This window comes from Brassica napus, chromosome A1 (assembly GCF_020379485.1).
Source record: "Brassica napus cultivar Da-Ae chromosome A1, Da-Ae, whole genome shotgun sequence".
Taxonomy (NCBI): domain Eukaryota; kingdom Viridiplantae; phylum Streptophyta; class Magnoliopsida; order Brassicales; family Brassicaceae; genus Brassica; species Brassica napus.
In genome coordinates this window covers 12553929-12578224 of record NC_063434.1, presented here as the reverse complement: position 1 = coordinate 12578224, position 24296 = coordinate 12553929, and the positions used below count along the sequence as shown (strand labels likewise).

The 24296-nt window shown below is 33.9% G+C and overlaps 3 protein-coding genes across 4 annotated transcripts; all 3 read left to right on the top strand.

Moving 5' to 3' along the window:
• Positions 1–9139: 9139 nt before the first annotated feature.
• On the top strand, positions 9140–11219 carry LOC106350809 (protein STRICTOSIDINE SYNTHASE-LIKE 5). Its single transcript, XM_048775867.1, has 4 exons — positions 9140–9663; positions 9991–10301; positions 10384–10507; positions 10639–11219. The coding sequence occupies exons 1-4, from the start codon at positions 9265–9267 to the stop codon at positions 10915–10917; spliced, it is 1113 nt and encodes a 370-aa protein (XP_048631824.1). The 5' UTR covers positions 9140–9264; the 3' UTR covers positions 10918–11219.
• A 1738-nt stretch (positions 11220–12957) lies between these two features.
• On the top strand, positions 12958–15073 carry LOC106437929 (protein STRICTOSIDINE SYNTHASE-LIKE 5). The gene is made up of 5 exons (XM_013878951.3): positions 12958–13763; positions 13852–14162; positions 14246–14340; positions 14559–14587; positions 14672–15073. The coding sequence occupies exons 1-5, from the start codon at positions 13230–13232 to the stop codon at positions 14948–14950; spliced, it is 1248 nt and encodes a 415-aa protein (XP_013734405.2). The 5' UTR covers positions 12958–13229; the 3' UTR covers positions 14951–15073.
• A 4570-nt stretch (positions 15074–19643) lies between these two features.
• LOC106437927 (phosphoinositide phosphatase SAC7) lies at positions 19644–24113 on the top strand. Of its 2 annotated transcripts, XM_013878949.3 has the most exons (21): positions 19644–19801; positions 19899–20035; positions 20122–20205; positions 20303–20430; positions 20517–20608; positions 20783–20840; positions 20969–21025; positions 21122–21155; positions 21248–21328; positions 21700–21806; positions 21944–22030; positions 22115–22192; positions 22312–22382; positions 22469–22567; positions 22644–22743; positions 22825–22933; positions 23026–23098; positions 23227–23320; positions 23411–23503; positions 23604–23670; positions 23749–24113. In XM_013878949.3, exons 2-21 carry the CDS (start codon positions 19900–19902, stop codon positions 23883–23885), a joined length of 1785 nt encoding a protein of 594 aa, XP_013734403.2. In that variant the 5' UTR covers positions 19644–19801; position 19899; the 3' UTR covers positions 23886–24113. The 2 variants fall into 2 exon arrangements, with proteins under 2 accessions (XP_013734403.2, XP_048631797.1); XM_048775840.1 differs by having other exon boundaries at positions 20969–21155.
• Positions 24114–24296: the final 183 nt, after the last annotated feature.

Here is a 24296-nt window from a genome sequence, read left to right as displayed (position 1 = left end):
CTGACGACCTTTTCCGACCGAATTCCGACGACATAGTGTTTAGGGGTTGATTACAAGTTTCTAAATGCAAAATCTAAATCTTTGATAATATATATAGTATTTGCATAAAGATTTATCGATAAAAATGTTTTTATAACACGATTTTACACAACAACATTTTTTGTAGTGTAAGATTAGATGAATATGATTGTATAAGTATATGAGTGTTAAGATGAGATGTTATGAAAACAATGATATGCATACATAAATATTTTAATGAGTTGCTATATTTGAACGGTTGCGATCTAATACTATGCTAAACACTTATTATGTATTATTTTCATAGTTTTGGCATCTAAATTTATAGATTTTTATGTTTGAAATTTTTTAGAAACACATGTCCTTGGTAATTCGTCGGAATATACCGACGACATTCTGACGAACTAGACAAGTTCGTCGGAATGTCGTCGGTATATTCCGACGAATTACCGAGGACATTTCCAAACTTCAATGGAACCCTTTGTCGTCGCTATGTCGTCGGTATTTTGCGAGGGATTTCCGACGGAAACATGGTTCGTCGGAAATTCGTCAGAAAATTCCGACGGAATACCGACGACGGTAACAGTTATATATGTTAATCGGAATATCGTCGGAAGTTCGTCGGTATATTCCGACGAATTTCCGACGACTACAACGGTTATATGTTTTATCGGAATGTCGTCGAAAAGTCGTCGGAATATTCTGACGAGTCATTTTTCCTCGGAAATTCGTCGAAAATGACCGACGGAATTCCGACGACTTCAAATTTTTTGTTTTCGTCGGAAAGTGGTCAGAAATCCGTCACAAACGTCCGACGACATTGTAGTCCGTCAGAACCTCCGTCGGAATTCGGCGTGTTTTCTTGTAGTGCTTGTCTCCTAAGTAAAGATTGAAGGTTGAGGAGATGCTCCCTGAGAGTGAGGATTAGGTTTCTCGCTGCATCGCAACTGTCTAGTAATGTGGTTGACACGTCAAGAGAATGTTCAGCTTGAGCGGTGGGAAGCGAGGATTAAGTTTAAAATATCCAAAAATATTCGGGAATTCGGCAAAAAAAACCGCAATTTACATGAATTGCCAAAAAAAATATGAACTTTTGGACTGACAAAAAAAAGCACAAAACTTTCATTGACTTTAGAATTAATTAACAATGTTTTTGTTGACTTGCTAATTTAGCACGCCGTCAGAAAATTTAACAGAAAATTTAATGTCGTTAAATGTTGACGTTAAGTGAAACGACGTCGTTTTCAAATGAGATGAAACGTCATTTTATATGGTTTGAAAACAAAACTAAGTAGATCCCTAGTTTCGAACCCATGTTGGTTAGGTTAAATGACAAGGTATTTTACTAGAGCTAGAAATTTTAGTTTTTACCCGCGGGTCCCGCTCCGTTTGATCTGCTGCGAGGCGGGTGCGGGTCGGCCAATTCAAAAAATTCAACATGCAGGTACGGGTGCGGATCGAGTCGATTCTATGCGGAGCGGATGCGGAGCGGATGCGGGTCGATCGATTTTGAATCGCGGGTACCCGCTAACCCGTAAAAAATAAAAAAAATAAAAAAATAAAAAAAAATTCAAAAAATAATATATATTTTCGTAAAAAATATATAAAATACTATAAATTCAGAAAATAATATATAATTTTATTATTTTATTAGAAAATAAGTATTATATAATTAAACTATAATTAAAATAATTATTTTATTAAAATTTATATTATCCGCGGGTTACCCGCAAACTTGGGTGGGGCGGGTGAGGGTATGTGAATCTTTCTTTGCGGGACATGCGGGTCGAAGTTTTGAATAAAAAAAATGAGTCGACCCGTGGGTTGGCGGGGCGGGTTGACAAAAAAATTTAACAGAAAAATTTAAAATCGTTAAATGTTGGCGTTAAGTGAAACGACGTCGTTTTCAAATGAGATGAAACATCGTTTTATATGGTTTGAAAACAAAAATAAGTAGATCCCTGGTTTCGAACCCAAGTTGGTTGGGTTAAAAGACAATGTATTTTACCACTAGGCTAGTGACACTTTCAATGGAGTTACTCGTCCTGGGCATTCGGGTATTCGGTTCGGTTCCGGGTAAGAACCGATCGGTTCCGGATATTTCGGTTCTAAAATTTAGGATCCAATAGGTCTTTTAATTTTTTTGGTTTGGTTCCGGTTCGGTTCTTGTCGGTTCCGGTTCGGTTTGGATACATAATTAAAAAACCATTAATTATCCGAAATGCAAAAGTTTCAAAAAAAAGTTACCCGAAATAAAAAAAACAACACAATCTTAACGCTTAAAGTCTAATCCAATTACATAACACAATCAAAGACACTAAAACAAGTTCTTGATGACTTGTGATCCGATGAAATACTTCAAAAACTGCAACAAAGATAGAAACTAATTCAAAAACTTATCATGCGTATATCACAATTTCACAAGTCACAGCTCAGAAATGGGAAATTGAAATAGAACTTAAACAAGGTAAGTATCAACTTACATGTTACCAAATACCAATAATGCAGAGTTGCAGACTCATTCTTCTTCCAAATTGATTTCTCCAAATTCTGCAGTTAAATGATTAGAAGTTTTAAATTATAAACATGAACTCAAACATATTAACAGACGTAAACAAAAACTCAAAGATAGTTAGAAGTTAGAGTTACCTCTTTCGAGTTCATCTTGGTCTTCAATGTCTTCGAGAAGTTGTTCAATGGTAATTGATCCTCGGTTATTCATTCGTATCTCACACTTCAACCATTGCTCTGTACACATTAACACTTCAATAGTGTAATGTGTTAAACAACTCCGAGTTGAATCCAAAATGCGACCACTTGTGCTGAATGCAGACTCGGACGCAACACTTGAAATTTGCATTGCTAGCACATCCTTCGCTACTTGTGAAAGAACAGGATATTTCTGAGCATTAACCTTCCACCATGACAGAACATCATACTCTGTGCCTGAAAAAACTTTCGGACTCTCCACATTTTCTGCCAAGTATAGCTCTAGCTCTGTTGCTGATTCTTGAAATCCTGTTTCTTGTACCATCTCTTTGTAGACTGCATCCATTTTTTGAAAGCATAAACGAGCAGAGAAGTCCATTCTACATGAGTGTCGAGGTTGTGGCTGAGACTGAGAGGAAGAGGATGATCCAACTTCATGTGACTGAGAAGTACTCGACGATGCAGTAGCTGATCTGTTTAGAGAACTTGTAAGCCTAGTGTTGTATTGATCAAACAACTTCTTCAGAATGCTCATGATTGAATCATGCATCTGCTTAGCCTTGAAACTATCTTTTCCATATAACTGATCAAAACAAAGCTGAGCAAACTTCATCTTGTTCCTCGGATCGAACACACTAGCCACTATCACCATCCTATTCATCTCAGTTCCTTCACCAAAAGGATCCCAATACTTTCCTAACTTGGTCATCATCGCTGTGGCTTTCTTCTTCAACTCTTCATCATGTCCTTGGCACGTCATTGCAATGAGGGCTGACTGAATGCTGACTATCTCATTGTAACACTTGTATGAGCAACTTGAATTGGTAGCTGATAGAACAAGAGTTGACTGGTAGAATATGACAAGGAAGTTAATAAACCTGAAACAAGTATAGTAAATAAATTTAGCAAGAGAGTATTAAGAATGTGACAATGAAGTTAATAAACACAACTGACGAGTCTGTTACCTGTCTATTACTTCCCAGTCATCTTTGGCAGGTGGTCCGTGCCTTTTCTTTCCATCAACTCTCTCTTGGAAGTAGTCATTATACGGCTTGTCCTCAGCCATCATCTTATCAAACGCCAGCTTGAAGTCCATAGCTCTATTCAACATAAGAAATGTTGAATTCCACCTTGTTTTGCAATCCAGGGGTAGGCTTCCTCTTGTTATCTTCCCTATGTCAACACGAAGCTGGAATGACTTTAGCCTTGGCGTAGAAGACCTCACAAACTGAATCCCATTCCGAATAGCGGCAACACTCTTGTCAACTTCTTGCAATCCATTTCTCACAATTAGATTTATAATGTGAGTTGCACACCTTACATGTAGATAATCCCCATTAAGCACCACTGATTCTTCTCCATTAACTTCAATGAAATCTGCTTTAAAGATTTCCATGGCATTGCTGTTTGCGGTTGCATTATCTACTGTGATGCAGAAGACCCTTTTGATGTCCCACTCCTCCAAGCATTCCTTAAGAACAGCCGCTATAGTCACACCTTTGTGATCACTGACATTCTTGAATCCAATAATCAGTTTCTTCAACTGCCAATTAGTGTCAACGAAGTGTGCAGTTATCACCATGTAGCTTGCTCCAGTATTGGGAGCTACCCAAATGTCAGTCGTAAGTGATAACCTCTGCCTCTTCCCACCAAGAATCTTCTTCATAAGTGTTTTCCTTCTGACATACATCTCCACGATGTCCCTCGTTGCTGTTCTTCGAGAATGAGGCTTCTGAAGCTTACATTTGTTGCAGAAATGCCTGAACGCCAAACTGTCTATAAAAGACAAGGGAAGCTCACCAATAACTAGCATTTCATTTGCAGCTTCTCTGAAGACACTTTCAGAAACCTTCCCTAAATGGAGACCATCAGCTTCTTCGTTTAGAACATGTTGGCTAGCACTCGTAGTAGCCTTCCACGCCAAATACTTTTTGCAAGCCAGGATATGCTTCCTCAGATTTGATGTCCCTGATGATGATGCACAAGACATCTTCTTCCCACAATAATTACAGCAGCACTTGTTATGATTATTCTTCAATCTTGTATAGTGCTCCCAAACGAATGATCTTGTTTTCTTCGTGATCTTCTTTGCAGCTTTCATTTTCCCTTTCCCTTTCCCTTTAGCAGCAGTTGTATCAGGAGCCGGACTAGTCTCTAAACTCTCTACTTCATCATCTGTCTCCTCAATTATATCTTCAGCATCAATGTCTTCTCCATCTTCTGGTATGTTAACTGGATCCTGAGTAGAAGCCATCTGCAGAAAAATGTATAGCAATACGATTGATTCAGAAATGATAGCAAACCATATATGTTCTTAACCATTCTAGAAAAACTGAGTACAAAACTACAAATCCCTATTGTGTTCTTAATTAACAATAGAAAACCCCTAAATAAATTTCAAGCTCACAAATTACCACAACAAAAAACATTAAATCGAATCATACGTTCATTTACAGGTTTTACAACCAAAAAGAAACCCAAAATCAAATCATAGATTAATCATGGAAGATCCATGGAGAATAAACATACCTCTGATTGAATCCTTGATGCAGAGGATGGAGCCGGCGAAGACACTCGACGGCGGCTATGGTGGGAGTGAGATTCCAGGTTTGCGATTTCAGTTATGCTAGAAGAAAATATATAGAAGAAGAAGTATCGAGGATCGAAGAGTCTGTCTCCCTCGAGTCTCGAAAGAAAAATCAAGGAGGTAGAGAAGTGGAATCGCCCCGACACAAGTCACGCGTAGTACTTTAGTCTTTAGTAGTCTAGTTAGTAGTTAGGGATTTACTAGAGTAGCTTAGGAGAATCGGGTATTCGGGTCGGGTATTTGGTTTTCGGGTAAAAACCAGAACCGAACCATTACCCATGGACCCTAGATTAATGATCCAATAGGTATTTCAGCTGATACCGAAACCGAACCAAACCGGAGATTTCGGATCGGTTCCGGTTCGGTTCTTCGGTTCCGGTTTATATGCCCAGGACGAGGAGTTACTAACACATTTCATTTTATTTGGTACTCATTGAATATAAAAAAATTCTCTAAAAACTTATAAAGATCTTTAAAATTCCAAAAAATTAAAAAATATAGAAATTTTTTATAAAATTAATTTCGAAACTAAAATTAAAAATAAAATTTTATTTTTTCTTTAAAATATCAGAAATCTTCCAAAATTTTTATTTTTTTTAAAACAATTGCTAAAAGTTGAAATTAATTATATACACATAAAAAGATACACACATATTAAAATTAAATTAAAATGCTTAAAATAAATATTGTACCCATTATGAGTGCGATTTTAATTTTTAGCTGATAATTGTAACTTTAATTTTTTTCCATTTTCTTTGAATTTTTAATTTTTTTGGAATTTTATTTTTAAAATTATTTTGGAATTTTTAATTTTTTGGAATTTCATTTTTTTAAAACAATTGCTAAAAGTTGAAATTAATTATACACACATAAAAAGAAACTCATTTATTAAAATTAAATTAAAATGCTTAAAATAAATATTGTACCCATTATCAGTGCGATTTTAATTTTTAGCTGATAATTGTAACTTTAATTTTTGCATTTTCTTTGAATTTTTAAATTATTTTTGGAATTTTATTTTTAAAATTATTTTGGAATTTTTTCATTTTTAACAATCAAAAATATTTATAATTTAATTTTAATATTACTTTTTCTTGAACATTTTATATTTTGGAATTTTAAAGATCTTTTTAAGTTCGTAGAGATTTGTTTTTAGATTTAATCATTACCAAATAAAATTAAATGTGTTTGTAACCTCACTGAAAGTGTCAGTAGCTCAATAGTAAAATGCCTTGCTATTTGTCCCAACCAACTTGAGTTCGAAACCAATGATCTACTTTTTTTTATTTTAAAATCATGTAAAACGACGTCGTTTCATCTCATCTGAAAACGACGTCGTTTCACTTAACGCCAACATTTAACGTCTAGTTAACGTTGTCTTAACTGTGGGTTCACAGTGTGTAATATGGTCAGTCAATCTAAGTTGCTTATAAACTAAAAAAGTCAACAAAAGTAAAGTGTTTTTTTGGCCAAGCTCGAGTACAGATTTTTTTTTGATAATTCGTGCAAAGTTTGTGTTTTTTTTTTGCCGAATTTTCAAAAATATTCTATATGAATATTTTTTTTTCATCATACACCTTGTAAAATATTTTTTATAATATTTTAAAAAAAAATATTTTTAAAAGTTAAATAAATATTAATTTAGAGGTCCAAATTTTTTTTGTCCGAATGTCCATAAAATTATAAAGCCTGGCATGCATAGACATGGAGATCAAGATAACAACACAATATATAAGAATTATCATATATTTTTAAGAAAATATAATATTGCAAAAATCATGTCTCTTAATTTTTTTTACTTTTACAATAGTAAACTATTATTTTAAGATAACAACACAATATATAAGAATCATCATAATTTTTTAAAAATATATAAGATTTTTAATATAATTTTTTTATTATTATATAATAGAATATATATAAAAATTCATTAAGGATAACATAAACTTTAGCCACTCTGTTTTTTAACGTGAGAGCTCCGTTGCTATAAAATTATTTCAAAAATAATAGTATAGATTGAAATTAGCGTTGACTTCTAAAGACTAGACATAAATTTCAAATTTTTGATTAGTTAAGGTATGTTTTGGCATGCAATAAGAGTTGGGGTATGTATTTTTTTATCAACCCATAGTTCAGGTATGAATTTTAAATTTTTGATTAGTGTAGGTATGTTTCGACTTGCAGTAAAAGTTGAGGTATGTATTCTCTCAGCAACCCCTAGTTCGGGCATGAATAGGCCGTTTTCCCTGCTATGTTATGAACGTTAAACCAATTTCAGAGGATCAGAGCTAGATAGAGATCCAAATTCCCAAGACCATTTCAGAGTACAACGCTTTTTGTTTAATCTCATTGTTCTAGTTTTATCCATTCGTTATTCACTTTTTTGTTTTTTTGTTATGGACAACTTCCCAAGATAACAACTAAGCGCTCGTAGCTTGGTGGTAAAAGAGGTACAGCTGTACTGTCCGCTACCCGGGTTCGAGTCTTGGCCACAACGGATTTAACATCCTTTCTGTTGGGGCGCTGGACCCCTTTCAGGGGGATAGTTGGGAATGTGGCTGCCCAGATACCAGAGTTATCAAAAAAAAAAAAAAAAAAACTTCCCAAGATAACCGCGGAAAGAAAGATGTTGTACCCTTAAGAAAGTTATTTTATTAAGAGAAATCTTAACCTAGTATCTATCTTATATATTAAAACAAAAGTAATTAACTTGATTAATGTGTGATTTTTTCAAAAATAGACGTAATGGATCTATTCATAAAAAATCATGTTACATTTAATTTCTAATCTTATCATTTAAATTTTGGGCCTACCCGATATTTTTATTAGACTATCAATAATTGAATTTAAATAATAGATGATCAATTAGATTTATAGATAGTATAAATTAAATAGATATAATTTAATGTTGAAATACTAAACCTCCATATGTTAAATATTTAAATATTTGTCAATGTTAACTTTTAAAATTATAAAAAAAATTTAAAATAACAAAAATCATATTATCTAACAATGATTAATCTTTACTACCTTAGACTAATGAAAACAAATTTTAAACTATATAGTCTATTTTAAAATTAAACAAAAACTAAATGTTTAATTATTTACTCAATAATATAAATCTATGAAGCGAAAAGTTTAATTTTTAAAAAAAATTCTAAATTTGTGAAATGTGACAATATCTTTGAATATGACAATAAAAAAGATTTTACTAATCTTTATATACATAGTTACGATTTTAATAATGAAATAATAATCCGAAAATATATATATAGTAGAAGATACAAATACATGTAAAAGTTTAAAATAATCTATTCAATGAAAAAATATACCGTAAACTTATTATGTTTTAAAAATTGATAAACACATATTATAATATATACCAATTTAGAATTGAAAACAAAATATGTATATAAAAATAAATATAAATAAAGATCCGCGCGGTTGCGTGCTTATAAGGGAGATATGATAAGTCATACATATATAATTAGCAACTTTGAAAAACCAAGCTTTATATAATAAAATTTTTTATCAAAATTCGTTTTTATTATCTTATTATATACTATATGTTTAATAATTATATATTTAAACACATGTCATAATATTACAAGAAAAAATATTATCAAATAGTTTTTTGCAATTAACTTTTGATTAGGATTTTAAAAAAGAAAAATTACTATTTAATAATATTTTAATTACTTTTTAATAAAATTCATTTTTGTTAATATCTTAATATATATATATATAATTAATTATGAGATATATTAACACATGTTATAATCTTAAAATATATAATTACTATGTGTCAACATCATGTTAATTAGCAATTTTGAACAACCAAATTTTATATAACAAGATGATTGCCACATCAACTGTAACGTGTAGTTCTTTTATAACTAGAAAGTTTGGAGTTGTTCAACATTTTCCACAAACCCCAATCCATTCTCATAATGCCTCTCTTCTTCTCCCTACGTTTTCTCTTATTCTCCGCCATCGTCGCCCTCCTCGCTTCCATCGTTCTCTACCGGTTCGACACGTTTGACCCAGCTCCTCTTCCTTCCGATGCATTAGTATACTCCACTGACTCTATCCCACCGCTTATCAACAACCAGTTTCTAACCGGAGCTGAGTTTATCGGTGCTGGGCTTCTCAACAGCCCCGAGGATATCGCCTACGACAGAGACTCGGGACTCATCTATACTGGTTGTGTTGATGGATGGGTGAAACGAGTCAAGGCTTTCGAGTCAGCTAATGACTCTGTAGTAGAGGACTGGGTCAATACCGGCGGTAGACCACTCGGCCTCGCTTTTGGACTACACGGTGAAGTAATTGTAGCAGACGCATACAAGGTTTAGTTGTCGTGTTTATTTTTAATGTCCGAACAGGGTGAATTTAGACTATTTAATTAATAGGTACACTATTGATAAAATAAAAATAAAAATGCATATGAAAAGGATGGAAATGGGAAAATAATGGTGCACAAGCAGATTTTAGTTACCATATAACTAACATAACTATGATGTTTTTTTTTTAACTTTGGCTTAACAAAATTTTAATGTTTTTGCATACATAATTTTGAATGTTAATATAAAATTAGGTGCACGTGCCCCCACACCTTATAACCTGGCTTAGCCACTGTGTCTGAATGAGGTGATGAATTTTGTGCGTGCGTGTAGGGGCTGTTGAATATAAGCGATGACGGTAAGAAGACGGAGTTGTTGACGGATGAAGCGGAAGGAGTGAAGTTCAAGCTCACTGATGCAGTCGCCGTTAGAGATAACGGCGTTTTGTATTTCACAGATGCTTCTTACAAATACAACCTCCATCACTTTGCGTTTGATATATGGGAAGGCAAACCACATGGTCGACTCATGAGCTTTGACCCCATTACACGAACCACACGTGTCCTACTTAGAGACCGTTACTTCTCTAATGGTGTCTCTATGTCTCCTGACCAAACCCATCTCGTCTTCTGCGAAACCCCCTTGTCCTATCTCTCTCTCTCAACTCTGTAATCTCCTCTCTGTGAAATAAATACTCATCTCAACTTGTGTTCTTGTTGTTCTCAGAAGAAGATGCAGCAAGTATTACATCAATGAGGAGCGTGTGGAGGTGTTTATTCAAAGCTTACCAGGTTATCCAGATAACATCCGGTACGATGGAGATGGACATTACTGGATTGCAATGCCTTCGGTACTATATACACAATTTGAAATTTTCAACTTTATGATTTTCAATCAAGATTTTTGCCTTCCTACAAGATTCAGCTTTGGTATCATCATTTTTTAATTTTTTTTCCTAATTGTTTTGAAAATAAAAATCAGGGAGTAACAACTTTGTGGAAGCTCTCGTTTAGATACCCTTTCATAAGGAAACTCCAAGCCCTCGCGGCTAAGTACGGCTTCAACACCATGATTATGGAGAATGCTGGCGTTTTGCAGGTGGATCTGGATGGGAAGCCCATCGCGTTGTACCATGATCCTAAACACTCTCACGTAACCAGTGGAGTAAAGATTGGGAAATATCTCTATTGTGGGAGTCTTTTGGATTCACACATAGTCCGACTCGATCTCCTCAAACATCCTGCACAAAAGAGGCTTTGAACTCTTCCGTTTGTTATCATGTCACCGCCACGCAATGTAAACCCATGGCAAAGACAAAGATGATGATATGATCTTTTCTTTCTCGAATATTAGTAACGTGAAACAGTGATTCCAAAACATTCAGTGTGTAGGACATAGTAATTCATATATAATGGTATGGACCAGGCTAGTATATTTGTAACATAAACCAATCCATTCAAAACCAATTTGATGGAATAAGGCTAGTATAGTTGTAATATAAATTACAAAAGGGGTTTTCACGTTTTTAGTTTTTATTTGTGTGGGTAATTTGGTCTTCAAAATTATTCCGAAACTAGCCAAAGTAACATATTCAGCTCAGTTCAATTATTCGGTATTTCGGATTTTGAAATATGAAACAAAAAATATACTGATAATTTGGGTAGATTAAAGCATCTTCAACGGGGGTTTATCCATTAGAATTCTAAATATGAATATGTATGTATATATATATTATATATGTGTATGTAGTTGTGGAGTCCACTAAATAGTGTAGAACCCTTAGGGCTGGACAAAAAGTCTGAATTCGAAAAATCGAACCGAACCCGATCAGAAAAAGTAGTACCGAATCCGAACCAAAATTGATTAAATATTCAAACGGGTTCAAAATTTTGGTATCTAAAGAACCAAATCTAAACCCGACCCGAACCGAAGTATTTCGGATACCTGAATGTATCCGAAATAGATTTGTATACATAAATATATTAATTATTTTAGATTTAATGTATACTAAAAATATCCAAAATATATAAGATACTTTTAAGTTGCTTAAGATATTTGAAAATATATACAAATAGTCAAAAGTAAATGTCTAAAATAACTAAAAAAATACTCAAAACACCAAAAATACTTGAAATATCTATTGATTCTCTATTGAAACCAAACCAATTTATATGTTAAGTTTAAGTATTTTAATATATGTTATTCAAATTTATATGTGATATTTTATTTTATTAATAGATTTTGAGAAATTTAAAGTATATAATGAATTTTTAAATTTTAAAAATCATTTAAATGGGTTATCCGAACCCGAACCGAACCCGCAAAGATCCAAACCGAACCCGAACCGAAATTTAGAAATACCCGAATGGAGCTAAAATCTTTGACTCCGAAAACCCGAAACACGAATAGACCCGAACCGAACCCGAATGGGTACCCGAATGCCCATCCCTAAGAACCCCTACCCAAAGTTTCTAAGAGCATCTTTACCCTAAGTGTTTAGGGAGGTGCTTCACAAAAAATAATGGAACCCATAAAATTTTAAGCAGCAGCTTTTCTGTAGCCTGTTTAAGCACCGTTGCTTGCACTGTTCGCGGATCCTACTGATACGTGGCAGCCTGCAATTGGTCCATTTTTTAATTAGGAAAAAAAAATTAAGCACTCCATTACAGGTTGTTAGGTTAATGGTGTTCTAAAAGTTTTGTTTTTAGAACTTTTGGATATGAGTTCTACGCTATTTAGTGGACCCTACAACTACATACACATACAATATATACATACACATATTAATATTTAGAATTCAATGGATAGAACCTTCCATTGGAAGTGTTCTTAGACCCGGTTAGGTAAATTTAGAAGAAAACCTCTGTTCAGTTCAGTTCGAAAACCTGGACCCGGTTTTATATTTGCATGCCTACTGTAGATGATGACTTTATGGATCATGGATCTAGAACCAGATCCATTTTACATCGATTTCAAATCAATGGCTAGATTGGTGATTTTGTATAATTAATTAATTTATTGTTAGCAGAGAGGAAGTGACTGGACTAACTATTCCTTTCAACTACTGATCCTATGATTTTCATTAACGAACATGGTTTGAAAAATATCAAAACCAATCAGGAAATGTTGGTTTAAAGGTCGGAGGTATGATTTGGTAGTATTATATGCAGGAAGTGTTTGTTTTCATCACGTCATCACCTATTGAGTAATTTCGTTAGTCCACACTCCATGCATATCCAAATAACATTAGAGAAAAATTGATTACTAGGAGAGAATTCTTTAGATGGTAAAAGCGTTTTAAAACAAAACTTTGTTTTTAAAAAGAATCAAACTTAAATACACTTAAACGGTATAAGAAAAGTGATTAATTTGCGTTTCGTAATCTCATTTCCTAAAATGGTTTACAGTTGTTTCGTTACGAAATAACAAATCTTGTGGCTGAGGAAGGTTCAAAGCTTCTAACCATATCAAAACAGAGCCAGCTGATGTAGTAGTCTCACCCAGATCCTACTGAACACGACAAAAAATAAACGTATTGGGCCTAATGGAAAAATAGTCAAAGCCCATTAAATATGAAACTTAATGATTTAACTAAAGATTCTCTGAGTCAACGGTTGACTGCATACCAAACATGGTCCAAAACGTGTACGTCTTTCATAACCAATATTTGGAGTTGTTCACCATCTTCCACAAACCCTTTCTCAATGCCTCTTCTCTTCTTCTCACGTCGTTTTCTCATCTTCTCCACCATCATCCCCTTCATAGCATCCATCACTCTCTACCGTCTCGACACCTTCGACCCATCTCATCTTCCCGCCGATGCACTTGTCTACTCTACTACTTCCATCCCTCCGCTTGTCAACGACCAACTTCTCACCGGCGCTGAGTTTATTGGCGTCGGTCTTCTCAACAAGCCCGAGGATATCGCCTACGACCGAGACTCAGGTCTTATCTATACTGGCTGTTTAGATGGATGGGTGAAACGTGTCAAGGCTCTAGAGTCATGTAATGACTCTGTCGTAGAGGACTGGGTCAATACTGGCGGTAGACCACTTGGCCTCGCTTTTGGATTACATGGAGAAGTCATTGTCGCAGACGCCTACAAGGTTTGGTGGTCGTGACTCTTTTTGGATCTCGAATGTTTTTGAGCATCTTCAGTCAGATGATGATGATGTATTTGTGTGTGTGTGTTAGGGGCTGTTGAACATAAGCGATGACGGTAGGAAGACGGAGTTGTTGACGGATGAAGCAGAAGGAGTGAGATTTAAGCTCACCGATGCAGTCGCCGTTGGAGATAACGGCGTTTTGTATTTCACGGATGCTTCTTACAAGTACGATTATAGTCAAGCAAGCTTTGACTTTCTGGAAGGCAAACCGCATGGTCGACTCATGAGCTTTAACCCGACAACAAGAACAACTCGGGTCCTTTTAAAAGACCTTTACTTCGCTAATGGCATCTCTATGTCTCCCGACCAAACCCATCTAGTCTTCTGCGAAACTCCAGTGTCCTCTTTCTCAACTCTGTAATCTCCTCTTTATGTGCATTCATTGAATCATAATTTCAAAGTTGCTTTCTTTTTGTTATCAGAAGAAGATGCAGCAAGTATTACATCAATGAAGAGCGAGTGGAGGTATTTATTCAAAGCTTACCGGGTTATCCAGATAACATTCGGTACGATGGAGATCAGGGGCGAAGCTAGAAGAAATTTTCAGTGGGTGCATAATCTAATAGAAAATAAAATATATGCCTATAGGGGCTTCGAACGCGCGACATCGTGGGTGCACAAGAGCACGTCAACCATCTCTCCTAACTAGGTTTTGCATACTATTTGTAAAATATCAAAACCATTACGGGTGCACGTGCTCACTCTGTTCATGCACTGGCTTCGCCACTGATGGAGATGGACATTACTGGATCGCAATACCTAAGGTATTGATGTTTATCATGAGCTTATATCATCTTTTGTGTCTGTGTGTGTGATTACTGTTGAAAAGGTGTTGTGAATTAATACAGGGAGTAACAACGTTGTGGAAGCTGTCGATGAGGTATCCACTCTTGAGAAAAGTCACAGCCATGGTGGCTAAGTGGGGCTTCAATCTTATGTTCGCGGAGGATGCTGGCGTTTTACAGGTGGATTTGGATGGAAACCCCATCGCCTTTTACCATGATCATAAAATTAGTCACTTAACCACCGGAGTCAAGATTGGGAAATATCTATATTGCGGAAGTCTCTTGCATTCACGCATACTCAGACTTGATCTCCTGAAGTATCCTGCCCAAAAAAGTCTTTAAAACATCAAGTTTATGGAAAATAAACAAGTTTGTATACATCATCTTAGCTGTCACATTTTTAAAACCCACTTTGTCATGATAATAATGAAATTATTGAGATAATACTTTTTTTTTGAACACTTATATATTCGAATGGTGATAATACTTTCTTTCTCTTTCGATTATTAGTAGCATGAATTATTGATTCGAAACACGTACACGGTGTAAGACCCACTCTAATACCTAGAGCTGGGCTGTGGGCATTCGGGATACCAAACGCAATTGGGTTTTGGATTTTTGGATTTATGAATTTCAATCCCATTCGGATATTATAAAAGTTCATTTAGATTTGGTTCAAGTTTAGTCATATAATATTTCTAAAAAATGGTTGTATCCAATAGAATATCGGGTTGGGATCTCAATCAGAATTTCGGTTCTAAAATATTGGTTTGTACTTAGTTAAACCAGAAAACCAAATAAGGATCCAATAAAATAAAGACCAAAAAAAAATTGAATAGGGAGAAATGCTCTTATCAGGACTCTTTTTGGTTATGTTGTAATTTTTTTATAAATGAAATTAGAGAGTAATGACAACAAAACTTGAAAACCAAAATCAAAACTATGTGCTAATACACCAAATCCGATGAACCTGAAGTGAAAATACATCGAACCCGGTAAATTGAACGCATGAGAATGATTCATTGAGGTTTCTCATTGTGAGGAATCGAAGCAAGATTATAAAGATGAGGAATTTAGGGGTATAAATTCAAAATGGCCAAAGAAATATGGTGAGAAGTGGAATAAATATTTGGAAAAATGATTGGTCACTATATGAAGTATGGACCATCACATGGCTAACCATGCAAACTAAACAAATGTGTACTTAGCTACACGAAGTATATATTATGCATGACAACATCCCTCAACTTTATGATGTTATATAGTTAACATCACAAGTTTAATTTCATTCATCCAAAAAATGATGTGTATGTCAGAGGCCGTTTAAATCTCTCGTTTCATCAATTAAAATGTGACGTATCTAAGGGTAACTTACCAATATTAGATTTTGTCCCGTGTTTTAAAGCGTAAGAATCTAATTTACAAAATCTAATTTGCAAAATCTAACTTTTAATAAAAATCTAACTTTTAATAAAAAATTATGTAATTTGTTTGATTAATTGTGTGATATATACTTATTTGATAAAAAAATATTATAAAACTTCATTGATGTCAATTTATTGACTCTAACATTTTATTTGTTTAATATGAAATTATTAAGTTAATGAATTATTTTTTATATTTTTTCATAAACAAAAATTCCATTCATTTAAACTTTGTAAAACTTTCATATTAGATCTTATTCTTTGATTATTTTTATTCTTAAAAGTATGTAATTTGTAATTATATACGCAAGATTATGTTTGGTTTAAGTTGACATCATATAAGTTTTAAGAAAATAAAATATTAGAGTCAGTAAATTGACAGCAAATAAGTTTTATAATTAAAAAAATTATCAAAGAAGTATATATATACAATTAATCAAACGAAACTAAATTTTTTTTATCAAAAGTTCATAACAAAACAGATTAAAAAAATTAAAAAAATAAAAAAGATTAATAAAAATAAAAATAATACAATTATATAGTTTTAAAATATACTAAAATTTAAATGTTAAAACACTAAATTAAAATGTTAAAACACTACTTATTAAAAGTTCATAACAAAACAGATTAATATAAATAAAAATAATACAATTATATAGTTTTAAAAATACACTAAAATAAAAATGTTAAAACACTACTTATCAAAAAATGTTAAAACATATTGATTTTGTAAATTAGATTTTGTTAAAAATATTCTTACGCTGTTAAAATGTGGGTTAAAATCTAATTTTAGTTAAATTATAGTCGGATCGGTTATATTTTAATTGTTGAAACAAGATATTTAAACGATCTGTAACATAATAACATCCACATCAGTTTTTGGATGAATAAAATTAAACTTATGATGTTAACTACATAATATCATAAAGTTGAAGGATGTTGTCATGCATAACATATATTTCATGTGGCTAGACATACATTAGTTTAGTTCGCATAGTTAGCCATGTGATGGTCAATATTTCATGTACTCAGCGATCATTTTTCCTAAATATTTCTGAGATTATATAGGAAGGAATTGATTATGTTGTTGAGAGAACATTGAGTAAAAATCATCGTTTGATTCAATCAACACCGACAATAAACATGTAATTTCTCCTTAATATTTAGGAAATGATTTGCGTTCGGGTATGGAATGTAGTCATTCGGGTTTTTACTTTCAGATTAAACTTGATCGGATCCGTTGACCCGTTATTCCAATATCACGACCCATTCGGTTTTCTGTAAAGATCCGAACCTGACTGATCCTTACCACTTTTTAAACCAGTTTTAATACCTATAAAACTGGTTTTAAGACTAATGAAGATTGAAACAAATACAGTTTGAAGGACGAATAATATATATATAATGAACGTTTGACCAAAAAAAATAAAAAAATATATATATTGAGCATAGGGAGATGTTTTTTCAGCTGTCCTCATGACCAGCATGCATACACCCACAAAGTGATAAAAGACCACTCTAGTAGAGTATTTTAGTAAACTTTCAAATCAATTGCCAATTGGTATTGTGAAGAAAAGACAAGTGCTTGGATCGAATTTGAAACAAGGGGCAGGGCTGGGCATACGGTGAGTACTCGCTATTTTGCATGTACTTACAACTTGACTTGCTTTGTACGAGTAATAAAATTTTTGACTTGTACTTGACTTGTTAAAAATGAGTATTTGTTATTTCGAGTACTTTATTAAAAATAAATTATACTTGCTTTGCTCTGTTACTTACTACTTACGAGTACTTATGAATTATTTACGAATATTTGTGAACTATTTACGGGGTTTTCCGAGTATTTAAAAACTACTTACTAAATAATAATCTATTAAAAATGGACATGAAAGTTTATTTTATTTATTTTACTTAGCATAACATGCAAATTACTTTAAACAAAATATTTGTTTATATTATAAAGAAGAAAAATTAAAAAAAAATATGAATTTATCGATCTATAAACATTGTATAATTTTTATGATGACAAAATATCTTCTCTAAACAAACAAGTAACATGTAATAACAAGTCATGTAGTTAAAGTTTAAATACTTGTTACTATATAATAGTTGACTAGATGACGACGAATATTTAAAAATCAAGACATATACGAGTAAGTACAAGAAGAGTAATGAGTATATGTGTTAAATCCTAAATGCAAGTAAAATAAAAGACAAATATAAATAATTAATTAATAGATTATGTAACAAATATCAAGTAATGAAGTAAATAAAGGTGGCGTAAAGAGTTAAATACTAAAAATAATAATGATACTTATATTTGACTTGGTCTTGCAAGTATTAAATTATCGACTTGTTACTTATCTTAACAACATCGAGTATTTAAATTTTCGAGTCGGATATGAATCAAGTAACGAGTATAAGTCGAGTAACAAGTAATGATGTCCGGCCCTTCTATCCCATCTATATTATTAAAGTTGAAGTACAAATTGAGATTGTTTGGCAATATGGATACTAGTTAAAAAAATAGTACTGTTTGGAAACATGGATATCAGTAAGTTAGAAAAAAAAAAATGGGCTTATGCTACTAAAAATTTAAAAGTCCATTACATTATATTAAAAAATAATGGGTCTATGTTACTTGATATATATATTCAAATCAAAATAAAAATTTAAAATTGATTTATATAAAAAATTCATTCAAAAATATACATATATTCAAAATTTGATTTTTACTAACATATTTTCCAAAAACTATTATAAAAATGTTTTCAATATATATAATAAAAATACAATAAAAAGCCAAATTTCAAACACCAACTTAAATTATGGTTTTTATATTTCACATTAAATTTTAAAATATAATATATGTGATTATTTATATGATTGTATGTATAAAATATTATTAATTATAAAAAAACTTATTTGATGGTACATATAAAATACGATTAATTATATGATAACACATATTTTGTAACCTATGAGGACACATATAGGATATATATATATACAATAGTGATTAGGGGTGAGCGTTCATTTTCGGGTCTTTTTGGGATTTCGTATCCAGTTTAGATCTTTGAGGATTTGGTTCGGAATTGGATAACCAATTTAAATAGGTTTGGTTTAAATAATTGAATATAGAATTAATAATTATTTACGTATTTTTGGAGTTTTGAGTATTTTTTTAACTATTTAAAATATTTACGTTTCATTATTTTTATATATTTTCAAACATTTATGCAAACTTAAAAGTATCATATATATTCTGGATGTCTTTATATATATTAAATCTAAAAATAATTAATATATATAAGTATATAAATCTATTTTGGATATCCAAAATGCTTCGGTTCAGATCGGATTAGGTTTTATTTCTTCAAATACCAAAATTTTGAATAATTTAGATATTTAATCAATTTCGGTTCGGATTTAGTACTACTTATTCGGATTGGGATCGGTTTGATTCTTCGAGTTCGAGTTTTTTGCCCAACCCTAAATAGTGACATAAAAATCAAATAGTATCATATTTTAAAAAGAAATACACCCGCACGGGCGTGCGGGTCAAAATCTAGTAAATTTAATTAAAAGGAATAACATGAAATATCAAAAAGTCAACCTGGTAACCTGATGGAATCGAACCCAGGGCAGCTGCCTTCTAAAAATACGAGGTGGTCGACTTGATTAAGGCAGAATCATTTCACGTTCGGACACGCATATTCCATAATTCAATTCCTCTCCGACGTTTCCCGGCGAAAGCTTCAGATCTCAGGTGATTCTTCGATTCTCGTCTTCGATCATCTTCCTTTGGTTTTAGATTTCCTCTACAAAGATTCGTGAATCTTGTCCATCTCCCATGTTGATTTCAGTATGGAATCTCGGAACAAATTGCATTCCCGTTTACGTCTATGGGAGTTTCCCGATCAGTACGTCATCGAGCCAGCTGATGGCTCAGGCGCTCCGTGTTTGGATATCAGCCGCGTCGACGCTTCCATGAAGCTCATCGGTTCGTTCTTCTTCTTCGTCTCTTCCGAACGTTTCTTGAAATCAATCAATGGTTGCTTTCTAATCCTCTTTCCTTGCGTCTCTCAGATCAAGTCTCGGAGTGCAAATCCTTGCGTGTTCCTAAAATCCATTCCATATCTGGTGTGGTTGGGATGCTGAAGCTTCTTGCAGGTTCTATATATATAATACACAATTTATCATATTGGATCAATAGATCTTGAAACCTACTCTTGAGTTTTGATTAGATTGCGATGTTCTTTCGATTCAGGATCCTACTTGGTGGTTGTGACGGAGACTGAGCGTGTTGGGTCGTTTCTGGGCCATCCTATTTTCAAAATTACATCGTTAAAAGTTCTTCCTTGTGACCATTCACTTAAGAACTCGCCTGAAGAACAGGTAAGCAAAAAACTCTCTGTTCCACTTTTGTATTAGTAGTAATGATGGATTTCGACTCTCAATGGACCACACCATTTCTGGGGCAGAAAAAGATGGAGACTGAGTTCTCCAAGCTGCTTAGCGTCGCAGAAAAGACAACTGGTCTCTATTTTTCATATGAAGTTAACTTGACACTGAGGTAAATGGTTTCTATCTTCTTCCTTATCATTTTAATGTTGGCATAGGTATGTTGTAGTACTGTTCTAAGGCTTGCACGAAACAATTTTATATGAAACTATTCTAACATCTACCTTTTAAAAGATTCCGTTGTTTTTTTTCCTTTTAGTTTAATCATTTGTTCTGTGATTTTCAGCTCACAACGCTTGCATGATTTGGGTGCTGAGTCTAAGTCGCTTCCTCTGTGGAGACAGGTGATCATATTGCTACTTTTGTGAAATTGATCAGTTTTCCTTATAAACATTATTAATTAGTCAGTCATTCATTGTTGCTAGTTTGTGACATAACGTAACTTCTTTTGGTGCTGTATCCTTTTATACAGGCTGAGCCGAGGTTTCTTTGGAACAATTACATGTTGGAAGTTCTTATCGATAACAAGGTGAGTGTATTTTGGAAGTTCTTTAATCTTATTTTTACAGCTCCTTGTTTTCGTACTTGCAGGATAGCTTATCTTTTTTTTTTCTTACGTTTGCAGCTTGACCAGTTCTTGCTTCCAGTAATTCAAGGGAATATCCTTTTTATCAGTTGTTTCACTCCCTTGTCTTCTGTTTACGTGACTACGTTTTATTATTGAATGAATCTTTCCTTAACCCTGAGTCACGTTTTAATAGTTTTGAAACAGCTATTGGAAAAGATATTGTTGACATAACTCTAATTGCAAGAAGATGCACTCGGAGAAACGGTACATATTTCTCCCTGCTATTCTTACCTGTACATCTTCGCTTTTAAGTAGTTCGAGGCTAAAAATCCAAAAGAGTGGGAAAGTTTCAATAGGTTTTATTGTATTGATGTCCAGCGTGAATTTTTAAGTAGGTCTCTGGGACTTCAGTCATTTGTTTGAATAGTAGGATCTTTCTCGTAGATTACTAATTCAACAGAACTTGATGGGACTTGTTTTAGAATGGGAAATCCCGATGTTGGCACCTTAGAATCATTTTGAGCTTATATCTTATAGATAAATAGGAGAAGTATATGCCATTGCCTGCAGGAAATTTAGATGACACGCATTGCGTTGTGATTGTGTCTTCCCTCTTGTCTTTGATCATATACAAGGTACGCGTATGTGGCGAAGAGGAGCTGATCCTGATGGCTACGTTGCTAATTTTGTGGAGACTGAGCAAATTGTTCAGATGAATGGATATTCGTCATCATTTGTTCAGGTGTTGTTTTTACCATGCTCTCATATTGTGAATTCCCTTATGCTACAATTCTTTGATCAGTTTATATAATACCATTCACATTCTTGTTTTGCATATTCTTTTCAATCCATTATCGTTTTTACGTCCTCCATTTGCAGGTCAGAGGATCCATGCCTTTTATGTGGGAGCAAATTGTAGATCTGACTTACAAGCCCAAGTTTGAGATTGTCCAACCTGAAGAAGCCGTGAGTTCTAATTTCTAATTAAAAATGTGCTCTTTTAGCTCTTTACTTCTTTTAATTAACTTGCATTGGGTGCTTCTCTTGCAGACGCGTATAGCTGAGCGTCACTTTTTGGACCTAAGGAAAAAATATGGATCAGTTTTGGCAGTTGATCTTGTTAATAAGGTACATATTCTCTTAAATTGACATGAATATTTGTGGATTTATGCGACTCAAGATGTAGTACACATCATGTTTGCGAGCTCTTGATCTTTATATTCCTCAATTGCTTCTTCTCTGATCAGCATGGCGGTGAGGGACGCTTAAGTGAGAAGTTTGCTAGTGTTATGCAGCACATTACTGGGGATGAAATTAGGTAGTTAATATGTTGTCTAATCTGCTTCTTAGATCGTTTTTATCATATTGGCTTGAACTCATTAAAAGAACTGCGTTCTCCTGTAGATACCTGCACTTTGATTTCCACCGCATCTGTGGGCATATTCATTTTGAGCGCTTATCAATTCTGTACGAGCAGATTGAGGGTTTTCTTGAACAAAATGGGTATGTACTTCTTTAAACATATCTAGTCATACAATTTTGAAATTTTAATAGTTATTAAAAATTGGCATGTTATCAGGTACTTTCTGGTAAATGAAAAGGGTGATAAAATGAAGGAACAGCTGGGTGTTGTCCGAACAAACTGCATAGATTGCTTAGACCGTACAAATGTCACCCAGGTTAGTCATAAAATATGATGATGCTGCTCTTAACTCATTGGTCTTTGTTCAACCACGCTGCATACTTCCTGCCATGTGCAGAGCATGATTGGTCGAAAGATGTTAGAACTTCAACTCAAAAGGATCGGTGTTTTTGGCGCTGAAGAAACCATAAGCTCGCATCTGAACTTTGACGAACGCTATAAAATATGTCAGTCTCTTGTCTTTGTAGGAAATCTAATATTGCACCAGAGTACATAGATGTAAATTTAGAAATTTTGCTTATGCGCTTTCGCCTTTCAGTATGGGCTAATCACGGTGATGACGTTAGCATTCAATACTCTGGTACTCCTGCACTTAAAGGAGATTTCGTCAGGTAAAATGTTTAGTCTTAGGTCTGAAAATGTCGTATCTTAAAGGAAATATGCAGTCAATTTAAGAAGGGAGTGTTTTGTATATTTATGCTAGAAGCCACTAATGTGTCTCAAACGGGCTAAATTGTAGGTATGGGCATCGGACTACCCAAGGTGTCCTTAAAGATGGTTGGAGCTCCCTCGTACGCTATTACCTGAATAACTTTGCTGATGGAACTAAACAGGTCAGTGGCTTTTCATTCTTAGTAACTACACTTGTCCCTGAATCTGGAATGTGTCCGGACTCTACTTCGTTTTTTGGCTGTGTGCAAAAGGATGCGATTGATCTCCTGCAAGGGCACTACATAGTTGCTATGAGCCGAGACATGGCCCCTGTGCCTCAAAAGGGAGGCCTCGAGGCTGTAGCCGTAAGCATTCCATCAATTAAGAATTAAAACTATGCCCAGCCCATTTTTCTCAGCATATAAAGAATTATAGTCTAACAACATAAGTAATCTGATTTCTCAGAATTTCCCTGTGGCATTGGCGGTGGTTCTGATCAGTTTCTGGTTTGCAACAATGTCTCTGAAACAAGGTAAGACTGATCTATCTTTTGGCGGGATGGTTATATTTCCTTCAAATTTAGTCTAAATCTGTGCACATTGCTGACCAGCTGGGAGTGATTATAAGCATAAGCACTTGTTCTTCTCGCTTCTGTGGACGGGCATATGTGTGGGCGTCGCAGCACTGGTTAGGGCCAATGGGCGGATCTTCTGCAACCGACCTCGTCTCCACAAGCCCAGAGGCTGATTCATCTTCTTCTCCATTCGGGGGTGGCCATTGTGATCACTAACTACAACACGGGGCTCAAGTCAGAGCCAAAAGTTTTTTAAGTTTGTTATTTTTTTTTGTATCAATGTTGGACCTTGTGACTCCATCTAGAGTCAATTGTCTCAGGTGGTGACACCGTACTATTTAAGACTCCCATAGCCACCATTGACTCGGTATAATTACAATTACACACACATCTTTTTTTTATATTCCTTCTATGTTTACTCAGGCTGATAAATGGGGTCGAATGTCTTGTCTACTTCTTGTACCCACCACAAGTCTCCCAAATTCAACTTCACCAACATGAATGGGAGCAAAACATTAGTAGAACTATCTCAAAAGTAATGGCATGATTCTTGGTTCCTAAAAGCACAAATATCGAAGACGTTT